At 34.9% G+C, this 17008-nt stretch overlaps 1 protein-coding gene across 1 annotated transcript; it reads right to left on the bottom strand.

The window, feature by feature from the left end:
- Positions 1 to 14992: 14992 nt before the first annotated feature.
- LOC107896150 (protein DMP2) lies at positions 14993 to 15751 on the bottom strand. Its single transcript, XM_016821272.2, has one exon. The coding sequence runs from the start codon at positions 15664 to 15666 to the stop codon at positions 15094 to 15096; it is 573 nt and encodes a 190-aa protein (XP_016676761.1). The 5' UTR covers positions 15667 to 15751; the 3' UTR covers positions 14993 to 15093.
- Between the last annotated feature and the right edge of the window lie 1257 nt (positions 15752 to 17008).

Here is a 17008-nt window from a genome sequence, read left to right as displayed (position 1 = left end):
CTTAACGCTAGGGTTGACGTAAACCTTAATTTAGCACCTCAACCTATGGCTCAGACAATTCGGCAACTGGCCGAAGCGCCAACAGAACAACCGCCACTATGCATCGCGTATCCTACTATGGATACTGATTTTGAATTAAAGTCAGGCTTAATCCAGCTACTGCCAACTTTTCGGGGGTTACAGAACGAAAATCCTCATAAGCATTTGAAAGAATTACATATGGTTTGCCTTAGTGTGAAACCTCAGGGGGTAACTGAGGATCAAATTAAACTACGCGCTTTCCATTTTTCCCTAGCAGATTCAGCTAGGGAATGGTTATTTTATTTACCTCCTGGATCCATTACAACTTGGGCTGATCTATCTCACTTATTTCTTAACAGGTTTTTCCCTGCATCACGAGCGGCTGAGTTAAGAAGAAAAATCGTGGGCATAAGGCAAAAAGACACAGAGACTCTGTACGACTATTGGGATCGATTTAAGAAGTTGTGTGCAAGTTGCCCACAACACGGTATAACGGAACAGTCTTTGCTCCAGTACTTTTATAAAGGCCTAAAACCTATGGAAATGAATATGGTAGATGTCGCGAGTGGAGGAGCGTTGGTCAATATGACTCCACAACAAGCAAGAGACTTGATCTCCACGATGGCTGCAAATTCTCAGCAATTCCGAGCTAATCCTGAACCCCCTAAAAGGGTTCATCAGCTAAGTAATCCAACCTTAGAAGATAAAGTTGATAGAATTGCTAATATTTTGAATTCTCTTGTTGCAGAAAAAGCAAAGACAGCCCGATTATGCGGAATATGTGCTACCCCTGAACATACAACTGATGCATGTCCTAGTTTGAATGATGATACTATGGCCCATTTAGATGCTGTGGGAAATTTTCCTGGGCCACCACAAAGGCGATACGACCCTTACCCAAATACCTATAACCCAGGATGGAGGGATCACCCTAACTTAAGTTATGGGGCCAACCCACGATATAACCAACCATACCAGAACCGAGTTCCACAATAGCCACGAGATTCAGGTAACTCTCTAGAAACTTTTGTTAATAAATTAGCAGCTAACATGCTTGATTTTTAACAGAAAACCGAAGCGTCTATAAGAGAATTGACCACGTCAATTGAGAAGATGAACTTTCAAGGGAAGCTGCCATCGCAAACAGAACCAAACCCGAGGCAAAATGCAAATGCAGTAACACTGAGAAGTGGGAAGGTGCTGGAACCAATTCCTGGCAGAAATCTTGGCCAAGAAAGTGCTCAGGAAAAACCCAAAAATAATGAACAAGCCCAGTGAAACCCCCACTGCCGAAAATCCAACCTCCATTCCTAGGACGATTAAATCAGTGTCGCAAAAGTAAGGAAGACAATGAGATCCTCGAAACATTCAGAAATGTCAAAATTAATTTACCACTGTTAGATGCCATCAGACAGATTCCGCGGTATGCCAAGTTCCTCAAAGAACTTTGCACCAACAAACGAAAACTAACAGGTAATGAAAAGGTAAGTGTTGGTGAGAATGTATCCGCAGTGCTACAGCAGAAAATGCTGGTAAAATGCAAAGATAGGGGTATGTTCGCTATACCATGCAAAATAGGCCATTTGGGGATCAAAAAGGCCATGTGTGATTTAGGGGCCTCCATAAATGTTATGCCTTATTCTATTTATGAATCACTTAACTCGGGTTTTTTGACAAAGACAGGTGTTACCATTTAGTTGGTAGACAGGTCCATTGTACATCTCGAAGGAGTTCTCGAGGACGTATTAGTCAAAGTCAATGAGCTTATCTTCCCTGCAAATTTTTATGTGATAAAAATGGAGGAGGATAATGCTCCTGGGTCTTCAAACATCTTGTTGGGGTGACCTTTCCTTAGTACTACGAATACTAAGATTGACGTACAAAGCGGAACCCTCATGATGGAGTTTGACATGGAGATCGTGAAGTTTAACGTTTATGAGACTATTAGTCACCCAAGTGAAGTCTTGGACGTAAACCGTGTTGACATAATTGACTCATCACTAGAAAAAACTTTTGAGTCATCTTATGGAAATAAATTTAGGATGATGTTTGATGATTTTGAATTTGTTAATAAATTATTGGCTCCTATGAATACTAAACTTCTACCTTCTGTTGTGCAGGTAACAGATCTAAAATTAAAACCACTTCCCGAGCATCTCAAATGCACATTTTTAGAGAATGATGAGACCATTGCCGACTTAAAAGGGATCAACCCCTAGGAGAAAAATATGAAACCAATGAAAGAGGCACAAGGACGATTAAACCCAAATATGGTGGATGTGATAAAAAAGGAGAATTTCCAAACCCATACAAATGAAAGAATTCAGCTGGAGCAGCCGCAATACTAGTTGAGGCGTCAAGCTCGCGACGTTAAACAGGCGCTTATTGAGAGGCAACCCAATTTTTATTTTTATTTATTTATTTATTATTTTATTATTTTTTTCAGATATTAATAAAATTCTCTTCTTTTGTCTAGGTAAACCAAAGCAACAATAGGAAGAACTTATTACCATAATACACGAACGACAGTAACTACACGGGGAGTTCTTCTAAACTTTTCTTCTACCTATTTATTTATTTATTTCACATCGAGGACTATATGTTTTAAGTATGGGGAGACATTCCTCATTATTTCTGTCGTTTTAGATGCTGATTTGGTTGTTGCTGCCCATATAATTTTTTTTAAAGCATATTTTGCCTCTTTTCTTGCCCAAGAATTTGACCATGACTTACCCACTGTTTGACCCACATGCGTGAGTCTTATCTACTGAGTTAATTATGATTTTGCTTGATAGATTTCATCTCCACTGTTTTATTTCTTTTAGTTTAAATAATTATGATTAATAAAGTTAACCCTATCTTGATTTTGGTAAATTTAATTAAGTCTAAATACAAGAGAACACTTAATACAATTGCATGCTTAAAATATGTTCATGACTATTAAAGTGGTTACTGAAACTTATTTTTGACACTTGATTGTTTTTTCTAAGTCCTCCAAAATTAAAATTTCGTTTAATAATAATGTTTCCGTGGTTATGAGTATAGCTTAAGACGTGACTAGCTGAGTAACCGGGGTAGGGTGCTTGGATTGTCATCCTATTTCGCGTCAAAAGGTTGTGTGACGTGTTAGGTAAAGCTCCGCTAACCGGAATTAATTCTTAAGAATACGTTAGGTTGAGTAACCGGGGTTTGGTGCTTGGGTTGTCATCACTCTTCGCGTCCAAAGGTTCGACATATTCTTAGGAAAAATAAAAAAAAATAAAAAGTATGTTGGGCTGAGTAACCGGGGTTTGGAGCTTAGCTGTCATCACTCTTCACGTCAAAAGGTTCAACATACATACACACATACATAAATAAAATAAAATAAAAAGTAAAAAAAAAAAGAAAAAAAGAAAAAAAGAAAAAAAGAAAAAAAAGAGAAAATATATGTAAATAAATAAAGTTTGGGACTAAGGAAGAAACAAAGAGGGTGTCTTGGTAGGTTTAGTAATTCACCTAATTTCCATGAAATAATACAAATCGATTTTAATTTCTGTGTGTATTAATTGGAAAACTTTTTCTATTTTACCTAAAGCAAGCTTAGGGTTCTCTTTATTTTTTATATGCATTTTTAACTAATTCTTATAAAACTTTGAGTGGTATTTCTTTTATGGCAGAATCTAACTTTCACAGTGGATAGGAACCATACTTGAGGGTGAGCATGGGCTAAGTAGGGGGAATTTGATAATGCTCTAGAATAACATATTTTTATGTATTAATCATATGTTTATTCTGAGCTTGATCCTATTAATTTGAGCTATTTATGTCTTTTTATCTTTTAGGGACTGATTTGGAGGCAAAAGCATAATTAAGGGACAAAAGTGCAGATTTGGAGACACATTGGGCTAATATGCGACACAGGAAAAAGATTGTGCCAAAAGTGCGAGCGTGGAAGACACAAGGACTAAAAACGCAAAAAGAAGAGATTTTATTTATATTAGGATAATTAATATTAAGATAATTATTAAGATTATTCGAATTTAGGATTTTATTTTAATTATCTTTAATTATCTTTAATTAAATGTATTTATCTTTTTAGAATTTAAGTTCAATTAAACTATCTCCCTAGCACTATAAATAGGGGGTGAAGTGACTCTAGTTGGGGGTTCATCCTTTTCTGTAAACACTCTCCCCCTGAAATTCTAGGCTTTTGTTTCTTCATATTTTCTTTCAATAAAATCCCTTTTTCCCTTTTTATATTTATTTTCTTTTCCACCATTATCATGAGCCACTAAAACCTATCTAGCCGAAAGTTGTCAATATTCCCCAAAAAGGGTTCTTGAGGCCTAGAATCTGTACTTAGCCTTCTCGCCAAGTATTCATCGTTTCTCCACACTACGGGCTGACGCCTCCGTCCATAGCCGACTATAATAATCGGCTAAGCCTAGAAAGCTTCTAACCTCTGACACATTCTGCGATGGTTTCCATTAAATAATAGCTGAAATCTTACTTGGATCGACTTGGATGCCATCACCTGAGACAATGTGTCCCAAGAATCTGACTTCTCGAAGCCAAAACTCACTCTTACTAAACTTAGCATACAACTGTTTGTCTCTCAAGGTTTGCAGAATTGTTCTCAAATGCTCGGCAAGTTCAGTCTCATCACGAGAATAAATCAAGATATCATCAATAAAAACAACCACAAATTTATCCAAGTATGGTTGGAAAATATGATTCATTAAATCCATAAATACAGTGGGCACATTCGTTAAACCAAAAGGCATAACTAAAAATTCGTAGTGACCGTACCTTGTCCGAAATGCAGTCTTCGGTATGTCCGAATCTTTGACTCTCAATTGGTAGTAACTGGACCTTAAGTCTATCTTTGAAAATACTATGGCCCCCTTCAGTTGGTCAAACAAGACATCAATTCTTGGTAAGGGGTACTTGTTCTTTATGGTTACATTATTGAGCTATTTGTAGTCAATGTACAATCTCATCGAACCATCTTTCTTTTTCACAAATAGCATTGGTGTGCCCCACGAAGAATAACTGGGTTTTGTGAAACCTTTGTCTGTCAACTCTTGCAACTGGACTTTCAACTCCTTTAACTTTGTTAGAGCCATCCTATACGGAGTGATTGAAATAGGTGCAGTGCCCGGAACTAATTCGATGCCAAACTCAACTTCCCTAATTGGAGGCAATCCGAGCAACTCTTTTGGGAACACATTTGGATATGCACATACTACCGGCACTTACTCAATTTTTAACTCAGACTGCTTTATATTCAACACAAAGGCAAGATACGCTTCATAACCTTTTCTCGTATATCTCTAAGCAGTCATAGAAGAAATTACTACAGGCAAGCTATCTAATTCAACCCGAAGGATATCGCCACTTTCACATTTCAGTTTAATGATTTTCTTTCCACAGTCTACCACTACATCATGCATGGTCAACCAATCCATACCAAGTATTATATCAAATTCATCAAACAACAAAAGCATGAGATTAGCAGGAAAACAATGACCTCTAATTATTAAAGGGCAATTCTTACATAATTGGTCAACTATCACATGCTTGCCTAAAGGGTTTGACATTTTTATCACGAATTTTGTGGACTCGATGGGTATATTCATACTAGACACCAGTTTCACACATACATATGAATGGGTAGATCCCAGATTAATCAAAGCAACAACAAAAGTATCATAGAGAGAAAAAGTACCCGTAATCACATCAGGGGTGAAGCCTCTTCGCGAGCGCAAATGCCGTAAGTCGTCGTAGATACTCTACCTTCGGGTCTCCCAGTCGGTTCTCTAGGTGCACCCTTGCTACTCGCTCCATTTCCCAGATTTTTCTGTGGTCTTCCTCTAGAAGTAGCACCGCCTGATCTTGCACTCTGAAATTTTTCCTTTTCGATTGTCTCAGGACAATCCTTGATAAAATGATCGTGTGAACTGCACTTAAAACATGTCCGGCTATTTATCCAACATTCACCTGGATGACATCTGCCACAGTGTTGGCACTCAGGTCTATTAGGTCGAGTGTTACCCACACTCACTATCGAAGTAGTCTAACCCTTGTGACCCGAATACTGTTTCCCATGGTTCCTAGTTGAAAACCCAACTGAAACACTCGATCGAGTATTAAACTCTTTCGGTTTCTTAGTTGAGGACTGAAATGGTTTACCCATCTATCTCTTCTTTGAATCTCGAAACTCTAATTCTGCTTTTCTCTTCTCTTTAGCCAATTCCTCGGCTTTACAAGCTCTCTCCACGAGTACAACAAATTCTCTCAGTTCAAGTACACCCACCAACAATCGAATGTTTTTGTTTAATCCATCTTCAAATATTTTGCACATGATGGCATCAGTTGATACACATTCTCGAGTGTATTTGCTTAGTCTCACAAGTTCACGCTTATGTTCCGTTACTGTCATTAGACCCTGCTTTAACTCGAAGAATTCCTTCCTTTTCTGATCAATAAATCTTTAGTTAATGTACTTCTTACTAAATTCTTCTTGGAAGAACTCCCAATTAATTCTCTCCCTTGGTACCATTGACACAAGGGTGTTCCACCACTGGTAGGCCGAGTCTCTCAGGAGGGACACAACACACTTCATGCATTCCTCAGAAGTGCATGATAACTCATCAAACACCCTAAGGGTATTCTCGAGCCAGAACTCTGCCCTTTCAGGGTCATCATCTTTACTAGCCCAGAACTCTTCGACTCCTTGTTTCTTAATCTTATCCACTGGAGGTCTATTCAGTCTTATAAAGTCCATACCTTGAGGTGCTACAGGGATAGGTTGAGGAATAGGTGGGGGTGGAGAAGGTTGAGCGTTCGGGTTCGTTCGAACGAACTCTGTATACCAAGCGTCCATCATGTGGAGAAAGGCTTCTCTACCTCATTCTCCTCTACTAAAAGTTTCGGATCTACTCTCAGCTGACACTGCCCCTTCAGCGGGAGCAAGCGCGTTACTTTCTACATCATTCGCCACTGCTCTGTCGAGATCCATTGACTATATGGAAACATATTTTAAAATCATCAGGAGTCGTCACACTATCACAATATATGTATAGCATGTATAGCTAGATTGGCACACATGCTACGCTAGTCTAAGAATCGACTAAACTGTAGCTCTAATACCACTAAATGTAACACCCCTTACCCGTATTCAATGCCAAGACAGGGTTCGAGGCACTACTGGGCTAAAACATTAACATTCACACGAAATTAGGCATAAAATTTCATTCAAATTTAAAAATTTTCAATTTCATGCAAATTGGTCCTTATAAGGGCCTACGAGGCCCAAAACATACATTGAAGGTGATTCGAGATTAACCGAGAACTTTAGAAAACTTTAGGGAAACTAAGCAAAATTTTCCTACTTTGGGAGTCATACTCCCGTGTGGGTAAGCCGTGTGATTACACACGCCAGTGTGGCTTAGGACACGCGCATGTCCTCAGCCTGTGTAACTCGTTGACTATGACTTCATCATACAATTAGGGTCACACGGCCAAGTCACACGCCCATGTGCTACGGCTATGCCTGTCACACGGCTGAGACACATGGCCGTGTCTTTGCCCGTGTGTTTACTACTGAGCATTCTGTTTGCAATAATTAGGGTGCAGGGGACACACTGTCTAACCGCAAGCAGCTGGGGCAGACCGTGTGTTACACACGGTCTAGATACACGCCCGTGTGTCTACCCGTGTGGACAAATTTGAGGCTATTTTTCAAGCCATTAGTCACCCTTAAATGCTCATTTACTCATTCATCTAAGATGACATGCAACCTAGTACATTTAGTCACTTAAAGACTCACAGATGTTATTATGCCATGCCTTTGTAATGATAACATGTCGCTTATCTAGAACATCATCCTTTCATATGGCATTCCACACCAATTTCATATTCATTCATTATGCTAAACCTACTTTTAATTTACCTAATTATACCATAGATTGAGCATACTTATTAACCATGATTTATTCACTTAGCACATGCGCTATTCATCACACATCTCATCTACAAAAAAACACATCAAACATAAAAACATTGCATGCATGTATAATTGATTAGGGTTACAGCCCAAATGATCAACATGAACCATATCACATGGCCATATACAAAATAAATCAAATATTTCTAAAAGCCAACACATTTTACTAGACCAATATGGCATATAACAAAAATAACAAGTCCCTATACATGTCATACTTAAAATATTGAGACTAACTATACCCCAATGTCCAGTTGATAGTGTGATCGAGCCTCCGACTTTCTTCGATCCCCGAGTTGGCTTGGCGATACTATAAGAAAATGAGAAAAGAGAGGAGAGTAAGCATGAAGCTTAGTAATTTCACATGCAAATAAATAGCGACAATAATCATAGATATGTGTATATATATAAAAACATTAGTGACATAGCATAGATTTACTTATGTGTTATTCTGAACTCATAGATATAACTCAAATTTGTAAACATAACTTACACATTTTCAATCTTATAAAAAATTCATCATATATTGAGCTCACACATGTGAGTTTATCGTACATACTTGTACCAACTCAAATCACAATGTCATATTCCCTCTTCATTGATTTACTTGTCGATTGACTCACAAGTTTACCCATTGAACACTCGGAATATTATTGGATACAAGGAAGACTTGCACATAGTGCTTCAAACGTAGCCACAGGCTACCTCATATCACAATTACATATTGCTCGCTCACGAGCTAATCACGGGCCTACTCACACAAGCTGACAATTAGGATGTAACTACTCGGGCTGCTCACACAAGCTGACAGGTACCCGCAACACATGTCGGGCTACCTAGCCACCGGTAGGACGTACAAGACCAACGCCCGGATTCACATATCACATTTACACATATGTTCATGAGCTCATATCCACATAGTCCCTAGTGACATGTCGCATTGTATCCTAAATTATTCCTAAGGTTCAAACGGGGTTTTCTCGATATCTCATGTTCGTCGAATTCATTCACAATCTCGTGCTCATAGATTACAACATCATTCACACACTTGACATAATAAGTAATCATATAAACTCATACATTAAAAAAATATTAGAAACATGATATATCATTGCAACATTTACACATGAACTTATCTCGGTACAAAATGATGGTAATCGAGCCTAATCGTTGTATACTTTGTTCTTCCCTCGATCAAGACCCGTATCACATTTTTATTGACCTATAATTCAAAATTTAACTTGTTTATTAATCTCATTATTCAAATCAATCCATAATTAATGCTTTGGTAAAATTACCTTTTTACCCTTAATTTTTCACTTATTTATAATTTAGTCCCTAGGCTCGTAAAATGAAATGTATGCATTTTCTTTGTTATCCAAGCCTAGCTGAACCTATACAATGCTCATTTCAGCCCACATTTTCCTTTATTTCACTTTTTTACTACCCACTTTTACACTTTTACAAATAAGTCCCCTTTTTAGGTGTTTTTAATAAAAATCACCTAGTAAAAGATGTTTATCATGCATCAAACATTCATATTCCTCCATTAATCAATAAAATATATGGATGTTACACATGGATCAAATTTCATACATGAACCCTAGCTCAAAATATAGCTAGGAATGGGTAGATCATGCTTCAGAGACTTTGAAAATACAAAGATCATTAAAAACGGGGCTAGGGAGCACTTATAATCAAGCTTGGAAATGTTGAACAAAACCCTGGCTATGGCTATTGAGAAATTCGGCTAGCACTTAGAGAAGATGGAAACATTTTTGCTTTGATTTTCCTTTTTTATTCTTTTAATTACCAAATAGCCAAATACCCTAAGGCTCTTTCTTTCAAATTTTTCCTATACATGTCCATTTTTGTCCAAAATTATAGAAATTGGTAAAATTGATAATTAGGACCCTTCAATTCATAATCTAAAGCAATTTCATGCTTAAAGCTTCTAGAATGCAAGTTTTGCATCTTATTCAATTTGGTTCCTAAAATTTAATTAGACATTTTATGCATAGAATTTCTTCATGACACTTTCACACAAGCATGCAATCATATCATATACCTCATGAAAATCATAAAATAATTATTTCTATTTTAGATTTGTGATCTCGAAACCACTATTCTAACTAGGCCTTAATTCGGGATGTTACATCGGAGGATCGGGTGGAGTCCGCCACCTTGACAATTAAACTCGCCTTGAGCAATTAAGGAGTAAAATTTAGTTTAATTTATTTCACATTTTATTACCCTTGTGCAATAGGGTTCAGTTATGTGTGACCTTGTGAGGTAACTCATTAAGTTCATTAGAACTTACGGAGCTGATTGATGTTCGCAAGACTTGCATAGATGATCGAGAAGGGACCAAGCCAGAAGAAGTATAGATTGAGGATTGTTGTTGGATGAAGTCATGCACTGAGGAAAAGGATACCGTCAGAGGTTTAGCCTCAGGATTTGCGACATTGTAGTTGTATAGTGCCCTTAGAATCTGGGCAATGAACTAGTTATCTCGGCTAAGAGTTGTAAGGGGCCCATTTTAAATAAACAATCAGATTAGAGATAAAAAATTACAAGACTAAGAATTCAATGATTTAAGGCTTTAGTTGTAAGAATTATTATTAATATTATTAAAATAATTTTATTTTAGTTTAGTTTGGTCACTGGTAGCTAAGTTAGGAAAATTTAAGTAAGGGTCATTTGTGACGCTCCATACCTAGATCCGACGGTTGGGTCGGCATTAGATGTTACATGCTCAACTTTCAAAGGAAACTTGCTTCACTCAAAGTAAAAAGAATAACTTCAACTTTATTCTAATCTGCCCAATTTGATTGGTTAAGCCTTATTCATATAGACACTTGCATAATAAAGTTTAAAAGGAATATAAGCTCCCAAAAAATAATACAAAATTCGACACTAGCAACTTAATCTTTAGCTGAACTCTATTTAATAAATAAACAATATATTAAAAACTCTTCAAAATAATTAAATCAATTTTACCAATCTTATGTAACCGAAATTCTAATTACATGAATAAATAAATATATAATAATTTAAGGTTACATATAAAATTGATACCCGAACTTGTCCACTTCTCCTAGATTGATATTAATAATTTTTTGTCCCAGATTGGTATTCAAACTTTTTTTGTCAACTATATTGGTACCTGAAGCCAATGCTGTTACTTTTTTTGTTGACGTGGCAGCGCTGAGCACTTGCGTGACGCCACATGTCGTCCTCTTTATACCTCTTTTTATTTTTATTTCATTTTTCTTTTTCCCTCATTTTATTCCATTTTTCTTTTCTTCTTCTTCTTTTTATTTTTCCTACCCTGGCACCACACTATCTTCTTCATATTTCTTCTTCACTATTTTCTTCATCTCCCATTTTTGAGCTTCATGGCTTCTATTTTTTCAAGGGTAATTTATGAAAGTCTTTTTTGCTTCTTCTTTACAACATTTTTCTCCCTTTTTCTTTGTTTCATTTTTAGCTTCACAAAAAATGGCTATTAAGAATGAGACTGTTAATTCGACTGATTTGGGTGACAATGAAATTGGGAATATCAGCACTTGGAGCATTCCTAAAATGATTTCTCTTCTAAAATCCACTTTTTGTTCCAATGATTTCGCCATGGTAGAAAGGGAATTATTAGCAACAGAGTAGAAATCAAAGTTAGAAATCGAGTCACTAAAACAGGCAAAGTATTCATTTTCTTACAGATTCGAATAAGAGAAGTTGGAAAAAATGGATTTTGTGTACGATATGAGGAAATGCAAGAAAGAATTGGAGGATACGAGGGGTGAGGTTTCGAAGTTGCGGGCATAAAATATGGTTTTGAGAAGAAGAGGAAAGTCTACTGAGGAAAGGTGTAATAGATTGTCGGAGGAGGTGAATAGTATGTATGAGAAAGAACACGAAATTATCGATTTGAGAAGCAAGAATTGTGAGCTTGAAAATGAGAAAGTGAAAGTTGAATCTGAGTTGGAAATATTGAGGAAGAGATTTGAGAAGTTGGATAAGAGGGTTTTGTGTTTAGAGACTGGTTTTAAATAAAGATGATTCAAAGAACAACAATAGGATTTTGGGAGAAATTGGGGTTTCTGAAAATGGGAGGCTAAAATCTACTGAAGCTAATAGGTATGCACCAAATGTTGGTAAAAATTCAACTTTCTTGACCTTTTTTTATTTTGTTATTTTGTTTAGTTATTAACTGTTGCATGCTCCCCAAAATGCTAGCTAACCAATTTTACCCTTAAAAAAAATTAGAAACCATGTAGCTTAGAAATGGGAGATGAAGATCATAATGAAGAAGAAAGATGAAGAAGGCAATGTGGCGGCCAAGGTAGGAGAAAGAAAAAGAAGAAACGAAAAAGGGAAGAAAATGAGGGAAAATGAAAAGGAATATAAAAAGAGAAAGAGATACAAAGAGGACGACACGTGATGTTGCGCAAGTGGCCAGCGCTGTCACGTTAGCAAAAAAAATAATGGCGTTAGGCTCAGGTACTAATATAGTTTGGGTACTAGTCTAGGACAACAAAAAAACTATAATTACCAATTTAGAAAAAGTAGACATTTTTGGGTACCAATTTTATATTTATCCCAATATTTTAAAAAAAACATCTAAGTAATATAAAAACTTTACGATCCAGAAGAAAACAACTCCGTCCAGAAAAACTTGGATGGCATCCAAAAGTGGGTTGCAAGTTGATTGATGTTGAAGATCCTCCTGAGTTCGTATAATAGTTTTGATACAATATTTATCGACGAGGGTCTTTGAAAGTGTTTGGAGGTGGTCCACACCTTTGTGTAGAGAGCACTAATGGTGATTTCAAGTCTTGAGCGAGGTCTACTCAAAGTTTTAGTTAGTACTAAATGGTTTGGGTTTCGTGGTGAGGAGGAAGGCTTTTATTGAGTAAAAGCCTATTGCTTAGACTCCAAGAGTAGAGTGATAGACAGTGAGGTTATAAATTATTAGCGTAGATTGATGTGTTCAGTTAAGGCAAGATCTAATTCTAGTGAATTGGTATTAAATGGTGATGGAATGATGAGCTTTTATATTCACGAGAATTCAATTGGGATTCAGTGAGTTCCCTACCAACGAATTCCTCTAGCAAAGTGAGATTACTTGACCAGTTCCTTGAAAATCTTGTGCAAGTGTATTAAAGTTAAAATTATTTTTAAATATTCACTTAAAATTTAAATTGAATGGTTGATGTCGGCAAGCTACCCTTTATTTGTATGGTGGTGTAACAAAGGTACTATCAAAAAACTTTTCCCTTATTTGTTCTTCTTAAACTTTGTTTTCTTTTTCTGTTTTAGAAAATGGAAAAAATAACAAAATATTCACCTTTGTAGGCAAAAGAAGTAAAACTCGTCTCAAACAAGTTATCTCTTGAGATGATTAATCATATAAATGATTGCATTAAACTCTTAATTCAGTGCAAATCAGGACGACATCGATATACCCACGTGTGCATTCTCGCAGTACAATCGTTGATGTTGCTGGATTAAGTTCGAAAACCCGTTTGAAATTTGAGAAAATTTAAATAATAATATTAGTATCAGAAAATGTGATTGGATAAAAAAATTAGGTTCATTTAGAATATGAGTTGAGTCTGAATATATAGTTCTCTACATTTTTAACTTTGTAATGTTTTATATTATATTATTTTTATATATGATGTAATTTATAACACATAAAAATTAAATTTATACTAATATATAATACTATTATAATGTAAATATTAAAAAATGGTTAAAATGATTACATATAAAATTTTAATAAATAAAATTTATATATAATTATTAAATTTTTAGTAAATTTAAATTTTTTTATTAAAGTTTAATAATTTTTATAACTTTTATTGATTTTTATTTTTTTATAATTTTTTTATCACATGTGACGCACTAGTTGTGACACAGGGTGGTTTTAACTAAAAAAAATTAGGGGAATTTAACTTTAACGGTCAAAGGGATTTTTTGATGCATTTTGGCAATTGAGAGGAAAAAACAGCATGGGCTTAATTGCTTATTTTGAAAATTTTTGAGGGTCTTTTCGATACATTTTGACATTTCAAGTACCTAATTGAGTGAAAAAAAACAGGGGCTTAATTTCTTTTCTTTCTTTTTTTTTTGCAAGAAGTTTGAGGGCCTTTTTGATGCATTTTGAAAGTTCAAATACTCAATTGAGTGAAAAAAATAGGGACTCAATTGTTTTTTAAAAAAAGTTTAAGGGCTTTTTATACCTTTAAGCCAAATATATATTTTATTTTAAAAAAATATGAATGAGCTTAAAATGAGTTTAGGTTAACTATGTACAAAAATGAGCAAATTTAGACAAAATTTTAGGTTCATATGTCAGGACCAAGCTAGGCCAAGCAAGATTGGATAAACATAAAGTGTGCTAATATCAAGTTTAAGCCCTATCCAAACCTCAGCCCGACTCGACTTATGAACACTTCTATATCAAATTATTTTCATATATATATATATATATTTACAAAATTATATATATTTTTTCTTTTATTCATCATTTCACACTAATTATCAATTTCATTTTTATTTTATTTTACAAATTTTGAAAAGTTAATTATTAAAATGTAATCCACGTAAATTATAAAAAAATAAAAAAGAAAAAAAGAAGCAAGTCTATTTCTCGATAAAAACGTAAACTTGAACTATTAAATTTTACTGGTTCAAAAAAAAAAAGTTTTACTAGTAGTTACATATAAATTGCTAAATTAATAATTTTTATTAATTTATTTCTATATAAATGGTTAAATTTTAATTCTATAAATTAACATGAAAGTTTAACAATATTATCAAATTTAATTAGCTTCTTAATTTTAATAAAGTATGAGAAATAAATGTTGACAAATTAAAGTAAATATACTAATTTTTCATCAAAATTAGAATTACTCCAAAAATATATTACTATAAATTGCAAGTTTGTAACTTTACGTTATGATACCCTTAAAGCATTCATTATCAAAATTTATTGTAAATTAAAAACTAAAATACAACCATATATATTTAAAAGAAAATAAATGAGCAGTAGAATTTACTCAATATTAATCAAGAAGAAATTAACTTGTCTGTGGAAGAAGCAAATTGGACTTATTGGAAGAATGTTCAATGGAAGGGTGCCCAATGCCATGGCGTTTGTTAGGGAACCACATGAAGGCCAATGAAACTACGAGTGCAATCGGAGGCAATGCAATTAGGCATATTAAAGCCTTGGAATTGGTCGACAAAGATGGATAAAAACACTTCACGGTGTTGGGTTCCAGAAGGACTAAAACTGCGAACACCATCGACGAAAAGAAAGCATGCACAAAGTCGCTCAACCGAAGCTTGTAGCTCGACAAGTTCACCAAATCCGACTCGAATGATGATGGCGACGGCCAAAGACCCTTGAAAGTCGCTATCCCGTAATGAGTTTTTCCGTGGCGATCTTTGTAACTGTCGGTAAAGCAACTGAAACAGCAGGTGAAGCCACAAAGGACAATGAGAACGGCGGCTGATTGTTTGTTGAGTGGAGTTTTGCAATCGCCATTGTCAGTTAAAACAGGGTTTAAGAAGTTGAAAATGAAGACGGTTCCTGTGGGAAGGAACTTGACGAGGTTGCCCATTTTGGAACATAACAAATCAAATGCCATGATGGGGCTGTTTGAATTTGGAGAACTGAGAAGGTTTTTTTTTTATATATTTTTATTTTTAAGGTTTGCAGGGTTATATAAGCTTGTTCTTCGTATGTATTTATAGGGCAGAATTTTAATAGCGGATTAAGAATAATTGAATTAAAAAAAAGAAATAATTAAAAGAAAAAGAATAAAATGGGGATTGATATTGTTGATGTGGAATCGACTCTTTTGAAAGAAGTTATTGAAGTGTTAGTTTTTGAGATGATAATCTCAACTGTCAACAATCAAATGTATTGTTTACGTATTGGAGTTTTGCCATCAACCTTCATAGAGAGTCGTATACGATTCATGGAGGGGGCGCCTTAGTTACTGAAGATCAGTAGTTGCAAGATTTAGGATAAGTGTTAATATTGAGCGTGTGAATAATTATGAAGGTATCTGGGCATGTCATGACTTGAACCACTAATTTAAAAAGCCGAGGATAAAACCGTGACATAATAATAATACCTTCAATTGTTGATGACATGATTTAACTACTTAAAAAATTGACACTTCAAAAAAATTTTCTCTAACTCATTTCCCCATCAAATATATATTGGAATTTCTTCTACGTAAAATTCAATGATATATTAGATACACATAGGACTAATGATGGTAATATAATAGTTAAAAACGTAACAGTTTGCATTTAGCTTAAATTTGAAAATTTCCTAATTTTGTTAGCAAGTTGTTTTCGATAAATTGCCTTTACTCATACAAAATATACTTATAACGTGGTATCCAATAATTTTGAGTTCAATCTTATTAATATTATGACGAAGTTTAATACTTAGCAATCAGTTCAAACTGGTAAAATTCTTAACTTGTTAGTAGACTGTTTTGGAAAGAATTCGAAATTAGAAAGTTTTAATCATTACTTCAAAACCCATTTTTGATTCTCAAATTGCATCTAATTGATTTTCTTTTAATTTATTTGTTCTTTTTACTTATTATTTCAAAAATTTTAATTTATAAATGACAGTGTCACATCAACATTCATTTACACATGATATATTAGCATAACATCGGCTGAGCTAGTCGTGATTAACGATCATATTAACACATTAATGATTAAAGACAATTTTCTTTGATGAAAAAATTAGAGTGTTTGGATAGCACAGAGTTGTTTTACTTGCATAAAAAAACCTTGTGGACTTCATAATGCATCTTAAGGGAACTTAACACGGTTCTTTCAACAGAATTAACATTCTAACGAACTATGCATGACCGACCTATACGTCAACCAGCGAATCTTGAGGTAACTTGCGAACCTTAGCCTAACGAACCTTGGGACTATGCATTTCCACTAAGATTATGT

The sequence above is a fragment of the Gossypium hirsutum genome, chromosome A10, assembly GCF_007990345.1.
Source record: "Gossypium hirsutum isolate 1008001.06 chromosome A10, Gossypium_hirsutum_v2.1, whole genome shotgun sequence".
Lineage (NCBI taxonomy): Eukaryota > Viridiplantae > Streptophyta > Magnoliopsida > Malvales > Malvaceae > Gossypium > Gossypium hirsutum.
The sequence above is the reverse complement of the archived record's forward strand: the minus strand, read 5'-3'. Positions and strand labels throughout refer to the sequence as shown.

What these genes read in the sequence shown, in the direction of transcription:
- LOC107896150 (XM_016821272.2), bottom strand. Translation starts at nt 15,666, where the DNA reads ATGGCATTTGATTTGTTATGTTCCAAAATGGGCAACCTCGTCAAGTTC.